A 27,548-nucleotide genomic window follows, 5' to 3' on the forward strand; every position below is an offset into this window, starting at 1 on the left:
GGTTGCTGTGAGCTAGGCTGATGCCACGGCACTCACTCTAGCCCGGGCAAAAGAGTGAGACTCTGTCTCAAAAAAAAAAAAAATAAAAAACCAAGTTATCTGAGATCAAAACTGCCACACCAGCCTTCTTTTGGCTTCCATTTGCTGACCTTACTGTTGATTACCTGCTACAACCATGTTGTCATGTACTTTCCCATCAGACCTCAGTAGTGTCAACATTTCTGGGAAGGAATTCAGCAGGCACTTGTAGCCATTCATCTCTAAGTATGACTGACTATTTGGGACTATAATTGTAGGGTTTTTTTCTTTTTAAACATAATTTCAGACTTCAGAAGTTACAGGGATTCTCAAATTCTCAAATACCCCCTACTCAGATTCCCTAATGTTAACATTTTACCACATTGGCCTTATCGCTTTCTCTCTGTGTACATGTGTGTGTGTGTGTGTGTGTGTGTGTGTGTATTATATCCATGTCCCTAATCATTTGCATAAGTTGCAGACTTGATACCCTTTTGTAGTACACTTCAGTGTGTAATTCTTAAAATCAAGGATTTATCCTACATAGCTGTAGTACCATTGTCAAAATTGGGAACTTAGCATTAATATGTAGTTGATTTTTAGTACTGTTGTTCATAGTGTTCATAGGACATCTTGATAATTAATAATTGTTTCAGCAAAGAGAGTTGAACAAAACTGAATTGAAGTTAAAATGTTAGGCACTTGATAATCAATAATTGTTTCAGCAACGAGAGTTGAGCAAAACTGAATTGAAGTTAAAATGTTAGGCACTTGCTTCTCACATGGTTCAGATATGGACAAAAGACAATGTTTGTGTTGATAGTTTTTATGCAGAGTTTTTTGCCTCTGATTTTCCAGCTGCTCGTTTTACGAATAAGGTTATTTCTCTTTCCTTTATAAACCATTTTCTTAAGGCAATTTCTGCAGCACTCCCCAACCTTCTACACACTTGGCAGTGCCTCCATCAGCACTGACGCATCCCTGAGTAAGGAACACCTAACACACTCATTCAGGGGGAAGAAAAGGTGCAAAACTTTCTCTGGGCACTCTGTGTCCTAATATACTAGAAGACATCTAACTTTAGGTTCATTTAGCCTCATATAAGAAGGAGTTAAAATGAGGCACAGAAGTTATTTTTTTTATAAGCTTAAGGATTTGCCTTGAGAGTAATGAGTCAAAGGATTAGATTTTGGGTAGAAGAAACTAAATGATAGGTAGGGAAAGGAACTGAATTAAGCTGATGCTAAATTAGAAACAAAAATAGTTTAAAAACAAATCAGCTATTTAATTTTAGCATCTACTCAGTTATGCATTCAAGCTGATTTTTTTAAACAGCAAAATATAAACGTTGAAACATTTTTCCTGTACATTAAACCTGAAGTATATCCCACAGGATGACAGTCTCCTATTGCAAGATTACCATCATTAGGAACTTGTCCTGTTATAGAAATCTTTTTCCTTCTTCTTCCTCCTCCTCCTCCATCACCATCATCATCATCATCATCATCATCATCATCATCATCTTGTTGTTGAGCACTACTGGAGTACTAAACATACATAGCTGATTCATTATAAGTCAGACAAAACAATTGGAAGATTAAAACACCCACGGGGAGGACAGTTAAACTTCGTAGGGGTAAGATGATTTGAATGAGACTGACTTTTTGTCTGTATGTGTGCTTTTAACAAAAATTCAGAAAATTTACTTCAATTAGTGTCTCATTCATCTTTACCCATTTCCCCACCCCTGTACTCAGTGTTTCTTCATAAAGGACCCAGTACCAGATCAAGTTAACCCCTGGACAAGACATCCACACTTTGGAAACCAAGATATTGGGGTACAACATTACTTTAAGACTTCCGGCCTGTCCCTTCCCTCCAGGCCTCTTCAAATATAAGTCAACAGTAAGAGGAAGTGGCCATAGGAACAGATATTACCCAGCTGCTCAAAAAAATTATATAATTTTATAAGGCATAATTTGAAAACTTCTAGGCTTCATATAACTACAGAGTACATGGAAGACTGGTTCCATATTTTTAGGAAGTTTAACTTCTGTGTGAGTGTTCTAAGCAAATGAAAACAGCATTGCCCATTTTATACACAGTTATAGTAAGTCTTCACTTAAGGTCATCAATAGACTCTTGGAAACTGTGACTGTAAGTAAAACAAATGTATGACAAAACCAATTTTTTTCTCATCAGCTTTACAACAAAACGACCTCAATTGAGGACCTGCTGTATGTTTCCCTGAAGGTTGCAGTTTCTAAGAACCTGTTGACATTAAGTAAAGACTTACTGAATATAAAAATAAATTTGGATGTATAGCTACTTTATGGACCTCTCAAATTTCTCTTTGTTTAGATAGATGAAAAATACATCTTGACTGATCTTACTTTTCTGGTAATATTGGAAAAGATAGTAGAACAGAAGTTTAAAACTAGTCTTATTGTAAGAGTCTTTGAACTCTCATCATAGACTGATTGTGGTCAAGGAACAGAAATTACAGCATTTGGGCATGTGTACTTTTAGAAGTAGATCTTTCTCTAGGTTTCTTAATCTTGCTTTTTATCTGTTTTGCTGTACCTTAGTAGTGCTAACTTCTTCTGTGGTGTACTGATGCTATAAATGTAATATTTTTTAACATCAATGCATTGTAATGTTACTGAACTCTAAAATACCCAAACATGTTATTAAAAGGAAAGGTCATCTATTGAGGGTGATTCGTTAGTCGTGATGAGAACTGAAACATCTATGGGAAAAAGTAATGTGGTTTAGTTGCACGTGCAGGAGATATCTTGCTAATGAAGAAGGTAAAACAAGGAAGTGACGTTAGGCCCAGTATCAACCACACAGGATGACTGCTGTGTTGCTGGCCTGACAGGTTCTGCTGACCAGCTCCCTCTTTGTGGGTTTAGCTCCTGGTGATTCCCTTTCATTAATTAGTGCAGTGGAAATGGCACTTAAGAAACAGGGATAGTAGCTGCAGTTTTTCAAATGAACCCCGCACCTTCCTCTTTTTAACCACCCCCATAGCTTCCCACAGCTCATCTACCAGGTCTCTTACACCCTAGTGTATGAGGTCTCTTTGCAAAAGAGGAGGGTGTAAGAGACCTGGTACCTGAGCTATGGGAGGCTGTGAGAGTGGTTAAGAAGAGGAAGCTTTAACTTCTGCCTGTGGGGCCCATATAAAGCCAAGAAGACATGTTTGGCCTTATCTGGTTATTAAGAGAATAAAATTTCAAATGGAAGTATTCACCTTTTCCTGTGCTATTGGAAGAATCTGTTCTGTGCCATCCTACAAATAATCAGTAAAGAAACTTTTGTGGATAGAGTTGTAAAAAATAACATGTGAGTGTCTACATCCAATATAAGCCCAAGATATGACAGATGGAACAAAGCACATCAAAAAAGAAAGAATAAAGCTGATTTTATATAAATTAAATACTATGACTACAATCCACAGAATCCAGAGAGTTAGCAGGAGTAGAAAGAAAGTGATATGAGAAATTATCTTATATTCTAAGAGCAAAGGGCAAGTAGAATTATTCAACAGAGATGTATCCTGGAGAAACTGACAGTCATTTGGAAAAGAGGAGTCTGTGTGGAACAGAGAGAGGACCTTGTTTTCGTCCCCCTGTTTGGCCCGGGATCTGTCCCTACCGCATCCCAGAGACAGCTGGGTCTTTGTATACATAGAAAGTAACACAAACTTGTCTTCATGGTAAGGTGCTCTCATGGGAGAGCAGAATTAGAATCTTAGAATGTAACAACTATTGGAGACATGATAGTATGGTGATTAAAAGCAAAGACTCGAGACTAGGCTGTCTGTTCAAATTCTAACTCTTCTACTTACTAGCTGTGTATGTGACATTGGGCAGTTTGCTTTACCTGTGCCTCAGTTTCCTCATCTGTGAAATGCAGGTAATAATATAATAGTACCTACCTCATAGCCTTGTTATAAAATCAAAGTGAGTTACTATATGTAGATGCACTTAGAAAGTACTGGTAAGAATAAGTGCTTTGTGTTAGTGTTCATTATTGCAATTATTATGGAAGCTTAACTTAAAGAATCTCTTGTCATATTCACCTGCTATGATGAGTGGCCTTAAAAATGAGCTTGGACAAAAGATTATGTACCATATGATTCCACTTATATGTGCATATAGATGACGTTCTTGAAATGACGGAATTATAGAAATGGAGGATAGATCGGGGGTTCCAGGGACCGAGGGGGAAGGGAGGGAAGTAAGCATGGCTGTAAAAGGGCAGTATGAGGGATCCTGGTGGTGATGGGAATGTTGCGTGTCTTGATGGTATCTGTATCAGTATCCTGGCTGTGATGCTGTCCTAGAGTTCTGTGAGATGTTACCATTGGGGAAAACTCGGTGAAGGATAAATGGGATCTCTCTGTATTATTTCTTCTAACTACATGAGAACCTATGATTATCTCAAAATAAAACATTTAATAATAAAAAGAAAATGGGCTTGGAAGATTCCTGAGAGAGAAAAATTGACAATAAAAGCCGTGTGTGTGTGTCTGAACAGATAGACCAATATTGAGGTAAATAAACATCATGGAAGGAAAACTGTGAGCTGACCATTCACATTTTAGTGAGATGCTCATGAACCCCCAGGGAAAAACTGAACTAGTTGGAGTCAAGGAGAGGGGAAAGATAAACAACAGCTTTATTTCCCTAAAAGCCCACCAAACCGGCATTCCCCAATTGCCTCTGCTCCTTAGACTGTGAAATGGTCTATTTAGTTGATGATTTGGGGTAAAGAGAAGAAGGTAGATGAGCAACAACTTATATACAGATTATATTCTGAAAGGCAGGCCTTACAGAAAAGAATGCAGGGTTGACAAGTATGAGCTGGAAATCGTCTGTCTACATATATATAATATAGTTCTTAAATTCAGGAGGCACCTTTTCTGACCTTTCCCTTGTCTACTTCTTAATCATCCCTCCCCCTAGGTTTTATCACTTCTGCTTTTTGTGTTCATAGCACTCCACTCATATATTAATATACCATGTACTATACTCTAGATTTATTTGTTTATACAGCTTTCCTTCTGGATTGTGGCCTTCTCGAGGGGAGAGATCACTGCCATAGGATTTTGATCTGCCAGTTCAAAGCCCAGTGCCTGGCACACAGTGGGTGCTGAGAAATACTGACTCGTCGTGGCCCTGAACAGAGTGGCCATTAATCTAGAGTCGTATATAAATTAAACAGATTAAATAAACTGGGAATGTTATTGCACTAAATGGCGTTGTGGTTATTTTTACAAATGAACCTCCTTAGCTTTTGTTTTCTAATCTGGTGAAATTTTTTCTTAGGTTTAAAATAAGGAAGAATTTTAGAAAGTTGAGTGATATAGCTATGAAGAGATGTATTATAGCAACTATTAACAACAGGGTAGAGTCAGTAAGGGGGCGAAGGGCAATCAGAAAAAGGCCAGGAGGCCATTGGAAAGGAGATAATTGGAGGAATGATTTGTGTGGCTCCCTGGGATAAATTTTAGTCACAGGGAATGCCATCAGACTAAAACAAATCATGGTTGAGAGCACTAGTAGCTAGCGCATCTCCTAATGTTTGCTTAAGCATCCACTCCTTGCCAAGGCACAGGTGAACCATATCCTGACGTCCAGTGTGTAGCAGAGGTGCAGTGGAGGCAGTCGGAGGAAGAGCATTCTTCCCCCACCGCCAAGGTGCAATAGAAATGGGGCTGATTCCACAGTACCTCCCTTCACTTGTGCCAACCCTCCAACAGCGTGAGCTTGTTAGGTGTCTGCTGAAGGTTTTACATTTCTGGTTCTGAATACGTAGCAGAGGAGGTGTACAATTAAAAATCTTTCTTAAAAGTTAAATGATACCACAGATTGATTGATAGATCAATAGATAGATAGGAAAGGAAGAAAGGCAGAAAAAGAACGGAAGAAGGGAGGAATCCAGGCTGTGGCATATTCCACAGAAAAAACTGTTCAGAAGGTCTGTGTTATTTGAATGAATGAACAGTTTGAGGAACATGCTGTTCTAGATTAAAAGAGACTTAGACGTAAGAGCTGCATGTAATACATGAAACTTGATTGGACATGCCTTTAAGAACAATGAGGATAATTTGAATATGGACTGAATATCAGATGATACTGGGCATTATTCTTAGTATTCTTAGGTGTGATAATTTTGCCATGTAAGGATAGTCCTCATTAGTAGATGTGTATGTATTCCATGGTGAAGTATTTTGATATTTACAACTTATTTTCAAATGGTTCGGGGAAGGAAAAGTATAAATATGAAAGGGAGAGTTTAAGGTATATGACAAAATGTTAACAATTGTTGAATCTGAATGGAGTGTACACAGGTGATTACTGTATTATTCTTTCAACTTTGCTCTATGTTTGAAATTTTTTAAAATAAAAGGTTGAGTAAAGACTGACTGCTTTCCCCCTAAGGCTGGGAACAAGACAAGGGTGTCTTCTCTCAACGCTCCTATTCTGCATTATACTAGAAAGCCTAGCCTGCACAACAGGCAGCAAAAAGAAATAGAAGGCATACAGGTGAGAAAGAAAAGTTGGAGTGAAAACTCTGTTCTTTGTAACTGTTGGACTCTGGTGTCATGACTTTTATTTAAGATTGTTTTATTTGATGAATAGCTTTCTCCCTATGGCCTGTTAGCTTCTGCTACTTGATCTTTTGATGAATTCATAATCACTTGTTTCTGGTATCAAGGTGTGTACCACCAAAATAAGCTTCCAGCTTCTTGTGCATCAGGAATTGGAGGGGAGGGTGGGTTGTGAGGAAGTGAGATATCTAATCCTAGTCTTTAAAACATGCCTTGGTCCAGGCACTGGTGGCTCACACCTGTAATTCCAACACTTAGGGAGCCAAGGAAGGAGAATCGCTTGAGACCAGGAATTCGAGACTAGCCTGGACAACACAGCAAGAAAAACAAAGTAGAAATAAAACATGCCTTTGGGGTATGTGGGTACCTATCTCCTGAATGGCACAGATTATCATGACTCCCGACTTCTGTGTATTCTGCTGCTCGTTATGCTGTCTTCCAGCCAAAAGAGTCACTTCAGAAGCAGCTTCTGCATTGCTGTCACAAGGACCAAAATCAGATAGATGATAACGATTAGCCCCAGGAAGATTTCTGATACCTTATGTTTCTTGAGCATTCTGTGAAGGACAGAGACTCCCAAGATAGTCAGCCCTGCTGATCAGCCACTCCAGATCTCCCAATCTTGTGTTCCCAGCCGGAGAGAGGGATTAATGCTTAGGAATTACACTGCCTAGTAGTTTGTGAACAACTGACTTTTAAAATGGTTATGATCCAGGACATGGCATCTCAGGTGTATTTCAAGCTAGATGCATCTCCATATTAAATGAAGATTATGGCATTCTCCACAAAATTTTAATGATCAGCCTGTTGAACCTCATTCTCTGTCCATGGAATGGCTTTTCAACAGGCACGTTAATCCAAAGTTATTCTAAGGCCATTAGGAAGATAAGAAAGGAAGGGAAAATCCCAAATGACGTGGGGAAAAAAAATTTAATGAGTAATGGGGGAGTTTTCTCTCCTAGAGTCTTTCATGGCACACAGAGTAAAATGCCAGAAGAGGCTGGCTCTCATCCTTGCGTCTACTCTGAAGGTGAAGCATGAGGAGAAACACAGTGAGAAGTTACCTGTGAAACAGGTTTTCCAAGCCTCTTTTTATCAGTTTTTCCAATGAGAGAGTGGTATTTTTCGTGGACAGAGGTTTTAACAGCTTAAGCTCCTTTCACATGGAAGGAGAGACAGCAGTGATGTGTGACGGTTCATTAATTATTGCTCTTACTGATGTTTGCACATGGCTGTTGGGATCATAAATGTCAATCTGTCAAGAGACTGTGATAGGTTCTAAAAAAACTGATTGAGTACCTCAAAAGCTGTCATAGAGCCTGAGATTAAACAGATTCATCTTTCTTTCATAGACTAAGAAAAGGTGTGGGCGAAGGGACTAGGAGAAGGCTTTCTTCTCTTTGTTGCTGCTTCCTTCTCCTGTTCTCCCATGTCGTGAGTGTTGGCTTGCGCAGGTCTGAGAGCCCACCTGAGATGTCAGAAAGCCACAGCTGTGGTTAGCAGCCTGGGGTGTGTGCAGGCTGCCGGCGGCACAGTGGTAAGAGATTAAGAGAGATTGGGATTCAACTCTGACAGGCCTGACACAATTTATTTGGAAATTTTCAGGAGAGAACATGAGTAATAAAGACAAGAACAGTGACAGTAAGGAACAAATATGAATTTCTGTCAGAGACAAAACAGAATTTTAAAGGAAGTAGCTCTGTTTGTTGTCTCCAGTCAGTCTTTCCAGTTGAAAAACAATTTCAAAATTGAAAGTCTTACCACTGCTTTCTGCCATCAGCTAGGAAAGTACAATTAGAAGAATTCTTCTCTTCAGATTATATGTTTTTAAAACCACTGCATAGTCAGCCCTGCATATCTGTTGGTTCCACATCCATGGATACAACCAACCATGGGTTGAGGATATTTGGGGGGAAAAAATGAATGGTTGCATCTGTACTGAACATGTACAGACTTTCTTGTCATTATTCCCTAAACAATACAATATAACAACTATTTATATAAAATTGACTTTGTATTAGGTATTATAATCTAGAGGTGATTTAAAGTAGTGGCCTTTGAACAGCATGGCGGTTGCACTGTGTGGGTCCACTTAGATTTTCCTCCCCCTCTGTCATCCCTAAGACAGCAAGACCAAACCCTCCTTGTCCTCCTCCTCCTCCTCCTCCTCCTCAGCCTGCTCAACTTCAAGACAAGGATGAGGCTCTTTATGATGGTGATCCACTTCCACTTAATGAATAGTTAATATATTTTCTCTTCCTTGTGATTTTCTTAATATTTTTTCCTCTGTTTTACTTTATTGTAAGAATACAGTATATATTACAGATAACATACAAAACATGTCAGTCGGTTGTTTATGTTACCCATAAGGCTTCCAGTCAACAGTACGGTGTTCGCAGTAGTTCGGTTTGGGGGAAGTCAGAAGTTATTTCACATATGCAAATTTGTGCGGGGGGTCAGCACCCCACGCCCCCAGATTGTTCAAAAGTCAGCTGTATACGGGATGATGTGCTTAGGTCATATGCAAATATTACGCCACTTTATATAAGGGACTTGAGCATCCTTGGCTTTTGGTATCTGTGGGGGGACCTTGGAACGAATTCCCGGAGGATACTGAGGGGCACCTATGCAGTACTTGTTTCTCTTTTGCAAATTAAGCAGTGGTTACATTCAAACCAAGAAAGCTATCGGCAAGATACTTTTTCTTAAGATATTCCTTCCTTATTTAATCACGTTATGCTTTGTGATCAGACTTTTCTTTGACTGGAACTGCAGTCCCCAACAGAGTACCGGTCAGTGGCCTGTTAGGAACTGAGCTATCACCACCTGAGCTCTGGCGCCTTGTCCTCTCCTCTAGCCCCCAGGCTGTGGGAAAATTGTCTTCCATGAAACTTAGGAACTGGGCCATATAGCAGGAGGTGAGCAGCGGGTGAGGGAAGCTTCATAGGTATTTACAGCGCCTACAGCTGCTCCCCATCGCCACCCCCACTCCGCCCCCTGTGGAAAAGTGTCTTCCATGAAGCCGGTCTCTGGTGCCAAAAAGGTTGGGGACTGCTGTACTAGAAGATCCGATGCGATATCTTTCTTATTCTGTTAAACATTGGCAGAGAAAGAGGAGGGGGATCTGGTGAGTACCAAGAGCTGTGAACCTGGCGTGGGAGTGTGACAGCTCTGCGTGGGTATATCCAGACTAGATTATGTTCTTAAGAAAAGGCATACTGGAAAAAAATCTGCTTTGTTGGCCCTTTATGAAGGACCTTAATTAGAAGTCACTCTTACCTCCTGGGGTGGGAGCAGTTTCTGGCTTTGCCATGGCAGCTCCTCCTGCTGCTAATGAGCATGCTCCTTGCAAGGACTCTGTTCTTCTGACAGTTAGAGCTGTGTAAGAGTTATTTCTGCTCACCTTTCTCTCCACGTTTAACCCTTACTGCCCTGGTTCAGAGTGTGTAAGTAGACTATTAGATGTTTTCTGTCATTGTTTGGGAAATTGAAAATGCTTCAAGGTAACAGGAGTGATATTTGTGAGCAAAAAATAAATAATCAAAGTTTATTCATTATGGAAAGTAGATGGTTCCTTTAATATTAACCATTTTGGATCTTTTTTTTTCTGATAGTCTTTTTCTAACTGACATAAAACTTATAATTTGAATAGTTGAATTATTTAGTTCATTATTATATAATTAGAATCCTTGCCCTGGACATGTTTCTCTTATTTAGGCAACTCACCCTATGGCACAAGGTTTCATTAGGTAATTAGCAGAGGAAATATAAATTTCTTATGCTGACGATGATCCTGTAGACTGTTGTTTACTTCATTAGCTTCTAATTAAAACACTAAGTTGACTTGTGAGAAAATGCCAAAGAATGGCTGGCTTCTCCAAGAAATTATATATAACACCCTCAGCTTCCTGGATGGCAGCATGTAGAGGATGGTAAACAGTTTGGGGAGCTTATTTCCCCTCTCTCATTGTGGTAGGGACCATTAGAGGGCGTCTAATAGAATATCAACTGAGGGAAGGGTAAATGAGCATATTTCAGAGCTTAAAAGTTGTGGATCTCTTAATGCTTGGGAATAGTTCCTTAATTCTGAAAAGTAACACACTCTGGCAGACATTTTATCTGTCTTGGTTTAGAAGCATCGAGGACTGCTTCCTGCGGCTCAGACTTTGTATACGTGGATGCTGGGACACTGACTCTCAGAGGACTGACTAGGCCTCAGTGGTGTCCTTGTAGGGTGGCCAGTGCGGTGCAGCCAGATGCTGTGGCAGCGTTGGAAACCTCCCTCAGGACCCATCATTCAGGCACATCCCGTGCCTGGCCAACCACAACAAACAACTCAGTGGTCTTTGTGTTAATGTGGAATGATTAAAGGAAAATTTCAGCACAGGTCCACGTAGACTTATTCCTTAGTGTTGTTATTGAATGCTTGTTGGTCAGTTAAAGTGGGGAATTAAGAGGAAAAGAGGTCAGGACTGGACAGGCCTCCTGGCTTTTGGGGGTCCCATCAAGGGGATGCTGTTTGTTGACCAGTTATGATAATGTAAATATGAATTCCATTTCCCCAGTCATAGGAATCGTACATTAAAAAATATTTTCTTCACATATCACTTCCTTGCTTATTTGAAAATAGCCTATGAATAGCATTGTTACACTGGAATTCTTCTTTTTTCTTTTATTTTTTTCTAGCTCTATTGCCACATTGAAACTAAATTGTCTTCTCCTTGCAGCAAAGGTTTGCTTTAGAAATGGAAGCAGGTGCTTCACAGGTAGATAGAACATTTGATAGTTTGGGACAGATTCATGTGGAAGGAGTTTTGAATGTGAACTCCGCATTTCCAGACATAGTTCTATCAGAGGTGTGAATGAAAGAAGCTCACACTCTGAGTGGTCCTCTTTTACATCAGAGGTGTGCTGGCATCATGCCAAAGCCTTCCAGATTTTAACCATGTTGATGATGAAAAGGCCTCAACTGCCTCCCTTTCTTGTGTTGACACCCAGCCCCGGGGGATAACTTCTTCTAAGGATGTTTCAAATTTAGACCTTGTCTCAGAACAAGTATCATTTTTTTGTTACGACTTTTACTCTAGAATTTTCTTTTGTTACAAAAAAAAAAAAAAAAGGTATGTCTAAACAAAGTTATTAATATAAATAGTGCCATTGCTGGCTTGTGTAAAATGAGCACCCCCCCCCCCCCACACACACCAGAGAGCAGTGTGGCTCATACAAGGTGAATTCCTTTTGGCTGGCTGCTTTGTAATGATTTACATTTAGATTGTTGCTTTTGTTGCTCTTGAGGAAAAAGGAAGAGGGGGCCTGCCGTGTCTGTGGCTGCCTCAGTCACCACACAGACTGGGTTTGGACAACTTTGCTCAGCTGAGCTGGGAAATAGGCTAAACTTGGTTTCAATTGCTTTCATCAAAGGCTGTATTTAGTTGGTTTGTATTGGGGGAAAATGTCACGTAGGACTGGAAGAATTAACTGAGATGAAAAATGAAGTTTACAATTGCTAAGAATGGTGTGGGGCCTCTGCGTGCCAGTGTGCAGTGCAGTGGGGCTGGCGGACTGTGAGCAAGCCATCATCGCTGTCGGTGTGGGTGGGCCGTGGTGGGTGAAGTGCAGCATCTTCCGCACACACACGGAGGCTAGGGAAAGACACACAGACAGCCTTCACTAAAATACATGCTACCGGCTGTGGCTTCTCACTAGAGCCACTTTAAATAGAAAATCAGGACTGCCTAGGAGAAGACTCATTCATTCAGGAAATTTATTGAGCTGTAGACACGGAGGGCATGTCAGTGAACAAAGCTGGTGAAATTTCCTGCCCTCTTGAAGTTTGCGTTCTTCTAGGGGATAATGTTAAAAGATAAGTGCTGTGGAAGAATATAAAGCAAGGAAAGAGAGAAGTGCTAGGCGTATTGTGTGGTCTAGATAGGATGATCAAGGAAGAAACCTTCATTGAAAATGTGACCTTGTAACATAAAACTGAAAAAAGAAAAGAAAATGTGACTTTGGGGCAAAGACTTAGAAGAGATGAGGATCCCATGTAGATCTGGATGAAGAGTGTTCTAGACAGAGGGAGCAGAAGGTCCAGAGGCCCAGAGTTAGAAGATAATAAGGAGGCTGGTATGGAGGGAGCAAGGGAGAAAGCAGCAGGAGGTGAGGGGAGGACAAATCGTGGGGCCCTGAGGGTCATAGTAAGTATTGGGACTCTTAACCCTGAGAAGGGGAGCTGTTAGAGGATTTTGAGCAGGAAAGTAACGTAATTCTAACTTGGTTTTTAATGGGCTCACCTGGCTGCCATTTGGAGCGTAGACTACAGGGGCAAGGTGGTGAGCAGGGAGACGAGTTAAGAGGCTCTTACACTAGGCTGAATGAAATGGTGATGGCTTAGACCAGGGCAGAGGTGGCAGAGGGATGAGAATCATCTGGATGATTTTGAAGAAGACCATTTAGTAGGAGACTCCCTTCTAGAGGTGATTTAACAGAAACCACTTTGGAACCTTGGCAAGAATTACATCCTCAGCATGCAGTGGCAGCTGATCTGGGAGTACAGAGCCCCTGAGTGCTGCCCTGTTTTGGAAGGCAAGAGTCATTTACAGCCTGGCTGTGATGTGAACTTCATTGCATTTTAGTTACTTTTTTGAAGTTATATGAGACAATACGTCATACAGTTCACCACCTGCCATTTTGTCACCACTACAAGGGTTGTGGTGCCAGGTGCTGCCTCTGTACCACCCCAGAGTGGAGGCCATGGGATAGCTTGCTTGTGAACTAGCAGGGGGACCTTTCACTCTGAACAAAGTTGGACTGATTTTCAGTATTAAAACCTCATTCTTGAGTGTTTAGGAGTAGAAATGTGAGTAATTTTACTGGAAAAGATTATGGATCACCCATCAAACACTGGCTTTGGGTATGGAATTGTGAAAGATTGTGATAAAAAGATTCATTACATACGTTCATTCTCTAAAGAATTACAGTCTACTAGAGGATAAGCAAATACCCAAGAAGAGGTAAACGACCATGACAAGCAGTAAACATCTAGGGCCCAATGAGGGGGTACAGACAAAGACAGGGTCCCATTTCTAGCTGGAATGGTCTCCTTATGAAAACTTGGATATTTTTTTTTTAAAACAGTGTAGAACTGGGTTTTTTTGAGTCACCCCCACACTCCTCTCCAGCCCAAGCCCGGCTTGTTAGAAGTCAGCAGTAAAGGTACATGCCTGTCATAGTTTGTGCAGTATAAACCAAACAAGTCAAAACCGGCTCTCTTGCTCACACGGGTCCAGCTCCTCCCGGACAAGAACAGTAGCCTGGTCAGAAGAATGCCTGGCAGTACATTAATTAGCATGCTAATCCTGATCCCCTAATGTGTTGTTTCGGTCAGATTCACAGTCTGAGAATGAGGCTTCGCCAGTAAAACGGCCAAGACTACTGGATAATACTGAACGGTCTGAGGAAACCAGCCGATCTAAACAGAAGAGTCGACGTCGGTGCTTCCAGTGCCAAACCAAACTGGAGCTGGTGCAGCAGAAATTGGGATCATGTCGCTGCGGTAAGCCTCTCCCCCAATGGCATGATGGAGACTGTCCCTAACACCCTGGCCCAGCTCTGGAAATTAAGTGGCTGAAGCCCTTCATTATTCTCCTGAGTATTGTAGATAGGTTTGTGTAGTACTCCATGCTGTAGGTTTGGAGCTTGAGAAATTAGGAGCACAGAAATCTTGCTTCTGAACACCCATCATTTCTTCTTACACATACAAAAAAGACAAAAACATCCCCAACTCCTCTCACACATAGTTCGTTAGTGTTGCATTGTCACTGCTTACTGCTTTCAGTAACTTCTGCCCACCATTTATTACTCTGGTTCCTTCTCATTCATGACTCTAGAAAGTTACCAAACTAGCAAAATTATGGACTATGCACCATAAAATTCAGATATTAAATTAATTTTGAATGAGCTTTATACTATCCATGATAAATGGAATATTTCTCCTCCATATCTCTTTTAAATAAAAGTTTCATTAGAAAATTGTTTTCTTTGAACCTTAATTCATTCAGTCAGTTAATACTTGGAAATAACTTAAACCTTTCCTTCCATATTCGCTAGTGTAACATCACCTCCTAGAACTGTAGCCCCGATGTGGGTTGTATGTTTTGGAACTTTATGCCTACTCGGCGTGGACAAAACTTAGGCCAGTGCTTTCTCTCCTCTTGGCCACATAGAGCAACATAGGAACAAAATTGTATAGCTGCATTATTTTAGGCTGATTTACAGTTTTCTGTCTTTATTTTTATTTCCTGATTTTAAAACATAATACTATAAAGTTGTTCTGGGGAACAGAGCTGTTATCGGGCAGACTTTGACACCTGCCTTTAGCCTCCGAGAATCCTGTCTTTCGTCCTGAGAAGTTCCCTTTAGAAGCTGCCTTTCACTTCTAGCATAGCTGGAGATGTCCTACAAGTACTATTGCTGGCAGCCAGGACTAAATAGTTCACTCAGCAGTTATAAAATCTCAGTCACTGGAAGTTCTCTGTTTCCTGAAAACGCAACCTTTGCTGCTCCTGTTCCTCAATTATCTGCCCTTTTGGAAATAAGGAGGAAGACAGAGTATACTAGCGTCTCATGGAAACTAAGTTGGAACTGCTGTTCCTGTGATGACTAGATTTCTGTTTGTTACACACTCTGGTGTGTATGGTTCTCCACAAGATTTGAAGTGTACATTCAACTGCAGAGAGAGGGACCAGCACAGGGAGTCCAGATGTCACCAGATAAGTTTTTGGTTTTTTTTAAAGGCATGTTAGTTACACTATTAAATGCTTGTGGGAAAGGTGAAGAGGGTCAAGATAAGTGTTGGGAGCAGAGGCTGTCAGCAGAGTTTCCAGACTCCAGTTGTGTTCATGCATGTGGTGTGGCCCAGGTAAATCCAGAACCTTGTTCTTGGGCTGTTTGATCAACCCTGCCAGATAATTTTAAATTCTTAGTGAGAAAGAGCAGGGAGGGCTACTGTGGTTAGCCAAAGAAACTCTGAAGTCTGATGACTAATCAACTTTGCCCCACGTCGGGGTGGGGAACCTGCGGCCTCAAGGCCACACGTGGCCCTCCAGATCCCCAAACGCGACTCTTGACTGAATCCAAACTCCACAGAAAAAAATCCCTTTATTAAAAGGATTTATTCTGTAAAATTTGGATTCGGTTTGAAACACTTGGCTTTGGTCTTCATGTGAGTTATTGGGGAGTTTCAGTACTTCACTCCATTACCATTGTTGTGAACCTACCTGGCCATTTTGGCTGTTGCTTTATAACATAGGCCTTTGGTTGTGCCTAAATTAGAATTGTGGAATTTTCCTATACTTTCTGTTCTTGTTTTCTTCTTGAAAATAAGGAATCCTGGGTATTACACAGGATCTGCCATAGTAGATCAAGCAATTGGTCTGTCAAATGTGCTATCTTGCCCCCTGGCAGTGGCTAGCTTCTTCTCCTTGTCAGGCAAGCAGTAAGATTTCACAGTTTGGTGCTGAGATCCAAAGGTCTTGTAACCAAGTCTCCCCGTTTACCCTTCAGCTTTGATGCAAACCACCTAATTTCCTAAGTTCTTAGCACCCAGCCAAAGAAAACCCAGAAATGCATATTAGATAACTTCACATTCCCCCAAATAAAGCAAACTTGACTGATCTCTGGTAAGTCGGATTACTCTGCCATGCTCTTCACCCTCATGGGCAGAAAGCTGGATTGCTAAGTGCCTGTTGGGTTTGTCACAGATGTGCATTCTTTTTAAACGATCTAACATGTAAGTCCCTTGGCTTATGCCCAATTCTGAGAGTCTCCTTATAGGGAGATTTGACTTTTCTGTTGGGGAAGAAAGCCTTGAACTTTCTGCAATCCTTCCAGATGGTAGCCTTCCCAGAGAGGGCTAGGAGTTCACTTTGGCCCACTGAGAACATTTCTTATATGCTAGAAAAATGACTGAGTCAACTGCCATACTTCAAAAGATGAAGGACAGCAATGGGAACATGCCTTAAAAAAAATCTGGGACTGCCTTTGACACATAACTCTTGTGTTCTCTTGCCTGTCTGCTTGGATCTCTCTAGGAAAGGGTGAATTGTACAGTTATTTCCTTGAGGATGCATGGAGTGTTGGAGAGACATGTAACTGCCCTGAAAGGTTTTAGAGGGGAAAACAGTAATTTACTACTGAAAGTGAAGATTTGGGAAGGTAGTTTGAACTCAAACAGAACACTTCTTCACTGCAGAAAATCTTTTTTTATATATAGTCTCAATCTTTTCTTCAATTCCCCTTCCATTCTGTACAGGTTATTAACTGCTGACAAGAAATTCACATCTCATAAATAATGCTTAAGAGCCATTGCTATATAAATCGAATGTGTTATGAATTGTGATGGGCCTTTTTGTAGCATTCAGTGCCTAGAGCAGGAAGAACAGAGGATGTCATTTTCATTAATTTCTAATGAGGTGCCAATTAAAGGCAGGGAAGATGCTCCAAAGGGAAGAGTGGCCAAGCTCCCCTGAATCCTCCGCCCCGGGGCTGTCATCCAAACACTGCCATTGAAGCCTTCTCTAAAAATTCCATTAAATTACAGTCTCATTGAGAGCATACACAGACACATTCAGCTTCCCTTTGATCTTCAAAAGAGCAATTTGTAAGGCGAGTTCTGAGCCTTCTCACATAGGGAACAGCTAGAGGTGATAGGAATTGTTAATTGCTAAGACATTCCATGGGCTTTCAATAAGGAGGTGAATTTTGAAGAGGAATTCTCTGCCTCACTGTGACTAGATAACCTTTAAATCAACAATACCAAAGTAACACCCTTTTCCTGTGAGATCTTTCAGGGTGCCAATTAGAAAAGGCATGTGGCAGCAAGGCTAGGATGATATCCTACATTGTAGAGTACCTTCAACAGTTTAACTTCCCAGGATAGAAAACAACTACATAAAAATGGATTTATGTGTTTCATTTTCTACTCAGTAGGCAAATTGATTAGTTCATTCCCATTGCAGGAGGCTTATCTCCTAGAGGATGTTCTTCTGAAATCTGGCCATCTTCGTCAAACCTGGGCCACCTCACAGCCACGTGAATGCTGCCCTCTCTAAGCAGATCTTGCACGATTATACACAGCTTGGCTTTTTAATCATTGTGCATCGCTTGCCAGAATCAAAGAATTAATTTTTAAATGCCAGTCTAAGGGCTTGCATAGATTTTTGTGTATTTTCAGTTGATGGTGACTTAACAACTATAAGTAGATATGTCCCTTTTGGGGACAGTAGTGCTTTTAGTAACCTCCTGAGTAGTCTGACTTCCTTTATTGTTTTCAAAATAAGTTTTCTGTTCACTTTATAAACGCAAAGTGATGTGTTAACTGGGGCCTCTAGGGTAGTTTATTGTCTTACAAATGCCTCAGTGGTCATTTCTGCCTTATCACTCACTGTCAAACCAAATCCATCAGCATTTATTGAAATATGAGTATGCACAAAGCATTTCGTTAGGTTTTGTGGGGATTATAGGAGCTAGAAATAGAGAATCTAGGAGCTTATAGTCAAGGTCAGTGGTTTCAAACTTGAGTAGGCACCAGAATTCGCCGGGAGGGTATTTTAAAACACAGGTTGCTGGGCCCCACTCCCAGAGGTTTTGATTCAGTAGAACAAGTTCCCAAGTGATGTTGATACTATTGGTCTGAGAACCACATACCTTGAGAACCACTGCTCTAGGTAGTTCTTAATCTTGAAAGCTTTAAAAAGAGATAGAATATCTGGACCCCTCTCTAAGCAATTAAGTCAGAATAGGTCCTCAGGTATTGTTTTCAGCTTTTTACTTGGAAACAATATTTTTTTCTAGATCGTTTGAAAGTAAGTTATAAACCTGATGGCCCTTTAACCCTTTAAATTTCAGTGAACATTTCCTAAGAATAGGGATATTATTTTATATAACCATAGCACAGTTATCAATTTCAGTGAATTGATACCTGATATGGCACTTTTATCAAATCTATCAGCTGTATTCCAGTTTTGTCAATTGGTCTAATAATGTCCTTTTTAAAAGCATGTTTCTCCTTCAGTATAGGATTCAGTTCATGAACATGTGTTGCATTTAGTTACTGCATCTCTTTAGACACTTAATTTGGAACATTTTCACAGCCTTTCTTTTATTGTGTATAATATTGACATTTTTAAAGAATATAGCCCTCTATCCTACACACATACCTCTTTTTTTTTTTTAATAGAATGCTCCTTATTTTGAGTTTGTCTGAGGTTTCTTCATAATTAAATATAGGGTACATATTCTCAGCCAGAATACTGCATAAGTAATAATGTGTCCTTCTCAGGGTTTTATATTGGGAGGGACAGATATCCAAGATGTCCATCATTCCCTCATTATTGATGTTAATTTTGATTCACCCACTGAAAGTGTTGTCTGATTTCTCCACTATATGGTTACTGTTTTCACCTTGCACCTAATAAGCAATCTGTGGGAAAACACTTTAATACCATGTAATTGCCCTACTCCTCATCAGAAATTTCCCCTAGATTGAACATCCATTGATGATTCTTGCCTAAATCCATCTTTACTCCGATGGTTGCAAAACAATGGTTTGTTAACTCTAGCCCTCCTTCCACATTTACCATTCTTCTGTAAGTGAAGCCTCCTCCTCTCCCCCATTTATTTATCTGTTATCAGTATGGACTCATCAGTTGTTACCTTTTTCAGTGGTTTATGATTCATTACTGCATAGTTGTTCCTTGGTATCTGAGGGGGATTGGTTCCAGGACCCCCAAATCCAAGGATGCTCAAGTCCCTGATATAAAAATGGTGTGGTATTTGCATATAACCTAGGCACATCCTCTGGTATACTTGATATCGTCTCTAGATGACTTGTAATACCTAATACAATGTAAATGCTATGTAAGTAGTTGTTGCACTGTATTGTTTAGGGAATAATGACAAGAAGAAGAAGTCTGTGTCAGTACAGACATAACCATCATAGACCTAACTTTATTTCCCATCCACAGTTGATTAAATCCACTGACATGGAACCCAGGGATACGGAGGGCCAACTATACTTGATTATTTTGGTGTTCAGATTGTCCCAGATTTGGCCAGTGGAAGTTCCTTTAAGCTGGCTCCTGTGTTCCTGTGTCATGCTCCCCATCTTTTGTGGTGGGGGGCAGTTGGGAGCATTTCCTTAATCTTTGGAATAAACGTGTTCCAGGTCCATCTTGTAGTTACCTTTCCCCAATCCTGGAATCAGCCACTTCTCCAGGGTTCCCCAAGATGATTTTAATGTACACTCAAATAGGGATTTGCTGGGCCTGAGAGGAAGGCAGACACACAAATAAAATAATTGGCACCCAGGGCAGCCTACCATGAGAGTTTTACCAAAGTACAAGCCACACACTATAGGGACATGGGAAGGGAGAGATTAATTCCAACTGGAAGACTCTGGACAGCTTCTGCAATTGAGGCTTTAAAGAAAGGATGGGACTCAGATGTGGAAAAAGAGGGAGTGCTTCTTCCTTTTTTTGTGGTGTTCTGGAGACTACCTCTGTGCAGCTGGATGGCACCTTGGAATCAAGTGAGGAAAGACTGCTAGAAAGGAGGAAAAGGATTGCAGATTCTAAGCTGAGGAGTTTGGATGTTGGTTTATAGTGAGAAGCCATCAGTGGTTTTGAAATATGGTCAATATGATCTGATCTGATTTTTTTTTTTTAATTAAGCATGCAGGAAAGCCAAAAAGACTGGTGAGTCTTTTTAGGGGAATGATCTAATTCCCCTAAGAATGTGGACTGATTAAATGAAAAGGAATGTGCATGTGTCAGCAGCTGTTGCCACCACCATAAGGGGCCACGTGGTGAATAAATAGTGATATCCTAAGGTCCAGAGTAGGGCAACGAGCTGTAGTGATTACAAAACATATTGGGGACGTGAAAGTACTGGGCTGATCCCACCAGCATCAAAAATCAGCCCACGTGTCTGTGCCTTTATTTTAATTCTCATCCAAGTGTGAACCTGTTGGGCACGTTAGGCATTCTGCCCTATGTCTCAGAAAGAAAGTAATGCAATATGTTCTTATAAAAAACCTTACTCCATGCACAGAGTTCTAGCCTGGATCCTTCAGAAAACTCTGTCATGCAGGGAATCACCTAACATCCTTTATCACAATCAAAACTGACTTGGCTGGTTAAGTGTTTTCATTATTGCCATTGAGTAGAGAGTTCATGCTCTGCCTAGTGTTATACAGAGAAAACGCGGTTACCAAAAGACCCCAGCCCCTTAGGAGCTCCTATGTTTATGTCGAGACTAGGAATGAAAGGCCAAAGCCTCTCCGGTACTCCTAAGAGAGCAACTAGGGTGTATGTTACCTGTGACTCAAGAGAAGGAAGTATCCTGTCTGCCCTCCCCAAAGCAAAAAAGCACAAAAAAACCTTTTGATGGAAGTTATATGTATGAGAGCTAGGGGTAATTGGAAATCTAGAGGCAAATTCTGGGAAGATTTTCTCCCTTCTGCTGCTCTCTTCCTTTCACTCTCACTATATTTTCACCTAAACACAAGTATGCTATCTGTATTCCCCATTTAATCGTTAATGTGTAAGTGTTCCAGTCCAAAACCAAGTAGATTAGTCCCGCTGTTGCCCTGTGTACGTTGCAAGTTGAGGTGTCAGAGCAAAACAAACCAGACCTCTTACCGAACACAGACTCCATGTGTTTAGCCCATTAGTGCAGCACTGTCCCAGAGAGCCGACCTGCCTCAGGTCTTCCGACAGGGCTGTAGAAAGACACCAGAAACACGACGGGCTCCCTCCCCAAGCCAAGGAGCAGCAAATACTGAGCTCTTAAAAGACAGCGTGCAGGGCACATCTGCTGCACCCCGCGTCACATCCCCACCCACACCTGCTGACAGGTGACTTGCAGCTGCTTCTGTAGTCCGATCACAGCAATAACAGCACAGTATGATTTTATCAAAGCTCTCTGGGTAGGTTACCCTTCTTAGAATACTTTTCATGGGGAGAGAAATGGATTATTGTAAAAGGAAATGAATTTAAGTTCCAATAGTAAATAGTTAAATAGTTTCAGTTAATTGTTTAGCAAGGTTTTTAAACAGCTTTTTTGAGATGTAATTTGCATACTATAAAACTCACCCATTTTACAGCTCAATGAGTTTTAGTAAATTTTACGAAAGTTGAGCAGCCATCACCAAATTCAATTTTAGAATACTTCCATTATTCCAGAAAAGTTCCCTCATGCCTCTTTTCAGTCAGTCCCTGTATTCTCCTCCCTAGCCCCAGGAAACCTCTGATCTGCTCTCTGTTGCTATAGTTTTGCCTTTTCTAGAATTTTTAATATCAGTGGATTCATACAGTATATAGTCTTGTATCGACATAGCATGTTGTTTTCAAGATTCATCTGTGTTATGTATCAGTAGTTCATTCCTCTTTAATGCTGAATAGTATTTCGTTGTATGGGTATACCATATGTGTTTATCCATCCACCAGTTGACATGCGTTTGGTTTGTTGCCGGTTTGGGGCTATTGTGAACATTGATCTGCAAGTCTTGTGTGGACGTGTGTTTTCATTTCTCTTGGGTAGATACATAGGGGTGGAATTGCCAGGTTAAATGATAAGTGTACATTTAACATTTTAAGAAACTGCTAAAATCTTTTCCAAGTGGCTGTTATCATTTTTCATTTCCATCAGCAGTGCCTTAGGGTTTCAATTTCTCCATATCCTTGCCAACATTTAATATTATTAGCCTTTTTAAACTTTAGGTGTTCTGGTGGGTATGTGGCATACTAGTTTGTACTTCCCTAATGACTGGTGACGTTGAACACCTTTTTCATATGTTTTTTGGCCACTCATATATCTTCTTTTGTGAAGAATCTGTTCACCCTTAAAATACTTTACCTGTTTTTACAAAAAGATTCACAGAATTGCCATCTTAACACTATTTCAACCCATATATTTGATATGTCTCCCCTTTTATTTAGGTCTTATTTAATTTCTCAGCCACACTTTTTATTGTCCAGTGTATATTTTTTGTTAAATTTATTCCTATTTTAGTTTTTCGATTATACTGTGAATGGAATTTTTAAATTGTATTTTTAGATTGTTTTTTGCTGCCACTTAGAAATAGTCAGGTTTTTTTTTTTTTTTTTTTTTTGAGACAGAGTCTCACTCTTTTGCTCGGGCTAGAGTGAGTGCCATGGCGTCAGCCTACCTCACAGCAACCTCAAACTCCTGGGCTCAAGCGATCCTCCTGCCTCAGCCTCCCGAGTAGCTGGGACTACAGGCATGCGCCACCATGCCCGGCTAATTTTTCTATATATTTTTAGTTGTCCAGTTAATTTCTTTCTATTTTTAGTAAAGACGGGGTCTCGCTCTTGCTCAGGCTGGTTTCGAACTCCTGAACTCAAACAATCCGCCCACCTCGGCCTCCCAGAGAGCTAGGATTACAGGCGTGAGCCACCGCGCCCGGCCCAGTTTTTTAGTGTTATCTTTTTTACTGCAACCTTGCTACATTACTTGTTAGTTCTAGATTCCTTAGATTTTCTAGTCCATGGTCATGTTATCTGCAAATATGGCAGTTTTACTCCTTTCCAATCAATATGCCTTTTATTTCTTATTCTTGCCTTACTGTTCTGCCTGCATAATGTTGCATAGAAGTGTTGAGACATCCTTGCCTTTTTCTTGATTTAGGTAGAAAACATTGTCTTTCACCATTAAGTATGGTTTAGCTGTAGGTTTTTCATAGCTGTCCCTCACAAGTTGTAGCTGATGAATACATTATAGGAAAACATGGGAAATATTCAAATACATTCTCCAAAAACAGATGATTTAGCCAGTGGTAGGCTACCCTGTGGCCTTTAAAGGTCAACAAAGCTGTGTTATAAAGAGTTTTGGCATCCCATAGATTCGTTTCCGTTTACAGTTGAAGCATATTCCCTTTGTGTGTAGTTACATGTCACATGCCTGCTAGGCTAGAGTGGGGAGAGCCCGTACCCTGAGAGTGGCTCTCTTCTCTTCAAACCAGTATCATGACAGATATCCAAGATGCTGATGCAGGTTTCTCTTTCTTGAGGTGATGAAAGCAAACCTCACTGAGAGATACTTGGAAAGGTTTTGTCTGAATTAAATTTAAAATCACAAAAATACATGGGTAGATAAATAATAGAATCTCATACCACCAGGATTAGAAGGAGCCTAAGCAATCATTTAGTCCAGCCTCATTTTTTTTTTTTTAATATAAATGAAGAAACTGAGACCAGAGTGTGGTCACTGGCCTCAGATCACATCTAAGTGCTGGATAGTGGTATTCCGTGCAGCCTTTGATCTCAAATTTAAGACCAGGTCTCAGCTACTTATACCACCTGTTGCCTCCACTGAACCCACCATGTCTCTTTTGAAGTACATGTCTTGGTCTCGCCTCCAAACTAATACACCTGACTCCCTTAGCCTCTTCTTAGTTCAGCTTCCAAAACTGCTGAGGACTTGGGGCCCTTGTATGGAGCCTTCTCAGCCAAGCCACCAAATAAGACTGGTTTTGGTAAAAAAGAAAAAATAAAAGCATATAAAGTAGTTAATATTTATTCAAAATAATGGAATTTAAAATTTTTTTCTTTCAAAATATTAAGTTGCTCATGGAGTTTTATTAATACCTGAAATGTTCTTTCCAGGGCCTTTAATGTATAGTTAAAAGTGATCTGTGCATCTGTACTCCCATAATATGCTGAAATAAAAAAAAAAAAGTGATCTGTGTTTAGCACATTGAATGCAGCAAATATCTGCTGCTCACTCCAGTAGGTTCTTACTTCTAAAAAGTATGGGCCTCAGCCCAGTACTTTGGAGTTCCTGTTAGAGGGGATGCTCCTTTTTTAGAAAGTTAAACTGCAGTCCTTTAGGTAATTCTGGTGTACCCCAAAGTTTGATAAACTGCCCATACTGCCTATACACTTAGTAGACTGAGTTTTTCATAGGACACACAAAGGTAATTTAAAACCAAAGAGAATTACTGGAAATTTCAAATGAGTAAGACCCACATCAATTCCCGTCAACTCCATTGCCTTTCATTTGGAAATTTACACCTCGTGAGTGTTTAATGCATGCCTTCCTTCCACGGGTCTCCTGTTCCCTGCCAGACTTAAAATCCTCAGCAGCCAGGACTGCATGTTGCTTTGTAGCTTCCCACAACTCCTGTTGGAGTATGTGGCCTCTGATGGGTACCTAGTTGTTGTTAATACTGTAACAAAAAAAAAAAAAAAAATTAAAAGTCAAAGAAATGCTGTATTCTGGTGAGCCTGCTGGTTATCTTTAGGGGGAAGCCCTTTTGGAAGAGTATATTAGAGTAGGCCCAAGCACCGAGTGTGTCTGGGCCAGTTCCCATGTAAATTCTTGAGGCCCAGGGTACATGTGCAGGGTTTTCAGGGTTTTCCCCATGGATTATTTGGCTAAAGGACTAAGATCTAGACAGAAAACCTTAGCACTGTTTATTTCTGCATACTTTTCTCTCCCTTGAATTTTTATTACTGGAAGGAAAAAAATCAGACAGGACATACGTACTATCAGAGTAGCATGCTTGTTTGGTTTTATTTAAATTATTTGGTATACTTGTGGGTTTAATTAAATACTCAACCTTGGGGAAGGGTGTATTTGCATAAATAAAACCTGTGTTTCATCTTGGGTATGAATAAAGTGGATTCTTTGGAGGTCACAAACCTACTGTTTATAACCACACTTGTCTCCTATTCCTGCCTAACAAACCTGCCACTCTTTGACATAGAATCCAAGCACTTAAGGGACTTTAGAAGTCATCCGTCTGGTGCCAGTCCAGCCCCCTGAGCTGATGCTGCAGAAACCCCATCAGCAGTGCCCTGGTGGGTAATCCAGCCACCGTGTACATCTCCAGCATGTGGGGATTATGGCTTCTCTTTTTGCTGGGCAACTTAGACTGTTAGGTGCTTCCTCCACTGAACTAAAACCAGCCTCCTTAGATGACACATACTCGTTCCTCCTCACTCTGCTTTCCACTCTGCAACCTATCACAAATCCCTTTCCTCCTCTGCAAGCCTGTCCTTCACAGACTTGAACACAGTGGCTTGGACTTTCCAGCAGCCCCTTTCCTCCAGGAGCAGGTTCATTCACAGGGACCAAAGAACTGGTATCAGAACATCAAGAACAGGGTCGGGAATGGGAATGCCAGATTGGGCTCAGTGTTTGTCTCCACAGTTTTCCTCACCCAAAGCCTTCATAAAATCTAGTGTCTTTTTAAACAAACCCTTCGTTTGGTGATCTCCTTCTGAGCTTCCCAAAAGTCTTCTCTTCTGTGGAATCCACAGTTGGCCTCTGTTTATATTTCTCCAAGCATATTGAAATTGTCTGTCTGTCTACATGTCTGTCCTTCCCCCAGACCATGAGTGTTGCCGGGCAGGGGCCATATCTTATTTTTCTGTGGTTCTCAGCTCTTACTGGCGTACCAGTACCTGGTGTGCAGTGATGCTTAGTAAACATTTGAATAGACTGTGAGTACCCTGCATCTTGCAGTTGTTGTCCTTTGGGTGAAAGAAAAAGAATAGCTGTATTGAGCACCTACTATATACTGGGTGCCCGTATTTCTTTTATATTATTTAATCCTTATAAAAGCATTGTTGGACAAATGATACCTCCATTTTTACAGAGGTTTAACCTTTGAAGTTTAGTAACTCAGAAATATGAAGGGAGCACCTGGGGTTTGAGCCAGGTCTGTTGGGCTCCCAGAATCCCAACACTTTTAAATGCCCCCAGACTGGCCCATGGGGTGCCCTAAAGAGTGGGAAGATGACTAAAGCATGGGCTGTCCATATTTTCAACCATATAGAAGTTAGCCTGTTGCTTAACCACATCCACATTTCAGAGTTGTTTTTTATTGAACATTGAATGGTAAAAATGCATGTACCCTGCTGTGCAAAAGCCACTTAAGATGGTGTTAATGAGCAGTCATCCAGTGCACTATTTTTAGTTGTGTCCCACGTGCCTCTTGTTACCACATCTAGATAAGATGCTTCTGGAGGACAGAGTCCACAGCATTGCCACCTTTCTGTCTCCCACTGCATCTGGGTAATATGAGGCAAAGTAGCACTTAAATCCTGTTGACATCTACATTCTGTTTTCTCCTGAGTGCTAATTCATGTCCTCATATTTTTTGAAAAGTTACCTCTTCCAGGATAACCCTATGCAGTTGACTTCCCCTTAGTGCCTCCGATTTATTACACATCGCTGAATTGTATTGATTTTATTTGCGGTTGATTTCTTGCTTTGCTCCTTGTGACCTTAAGCTGTTTTCCTCTCCATGTGTCTCCAGCTGTCTTTGAAGGCAGGAACTAGTGACTTCTTTTTTTCCTTCTCCTCCATACAGCCCCTAGGATAGAGCTCTGTAAATAGTGCACAGGTGACCAATAAATACTTTTGACTCCTTGAGCTTGATAGCTTCTTTCCCTTGCTGGACTGACAGCCCAACACTGGAGCCTGAATCCTTTATTTATTAGATGAGATTTCTATAGCACCTTTCCTCTGAGAAGATCAATATCAATGAAGTTGGTTTCTGCTCCTGGAAAGTGCTTTTACCTAAGCAGACTAAGATCCTGGTAAGATCACGTGACAGCCCTTACTCCTCAACTGCTGGAGCCTGGAGACGTAGGCTCTTAACAAAAACCTTGTGCCACTTCATGTTTTACTATCTTGTCACCAGCCATGAGCCTGAATAAGATTCTATGACAAAATAAACTCTGGTGTTGATTGATACTGTAGCTAGTGTTACAAAAAGAGAATTTGCATTTGGAGACGACTGCCATCTTTTGGATGGCAGATATGGAGAAGGCCGCCTTCGCAGTCAGTATATCTGTTTAATAACCAGAAACCCATGCAAGGA

At 40.8% G+C, this 27,548-nt stretch overlaps 1 protein-coding gene across 1 annotated transcript in view; it reads left to right on the forward strand.

Annotated features, from left to right (window-relative positions):
• The window catches only part of ZFAND3 (zinc finger, AN1-type domain 3), a 232,361-nt gene that overhangs the window by 187,505 nt on the left and 17,308 nt on the right, over nucleotides 1–27,548 (forward strand). The window contains exon 4 of the mRNA XM_012658137.1: nucleotides 14,025–14,192. Coding sequence (XP_012513591.1) covers nucleotides 14,025–14,192 — 168 coding nt within the window. The remainder of the gene's footprint in view (nucleotides 1–14,024; nucleotides 14,193–27,548) is intronic.

This window comes from Propithecus coquereli, unplaced genomic scaffold, assembly GCF_000956105.1.
Source record: "Propithecus coquereli isolate 6110/MARCELLA unplaced genomic scaffold, Pcoq_1.0 Scaffold574, whole genome shotgun sequence".
NCBI classification, from domain to species: Eukaryota; Metazoa; Chordata; class Mammalia; order Primates; family Indriidae; genus Propithecus; species Propithecus coquereli.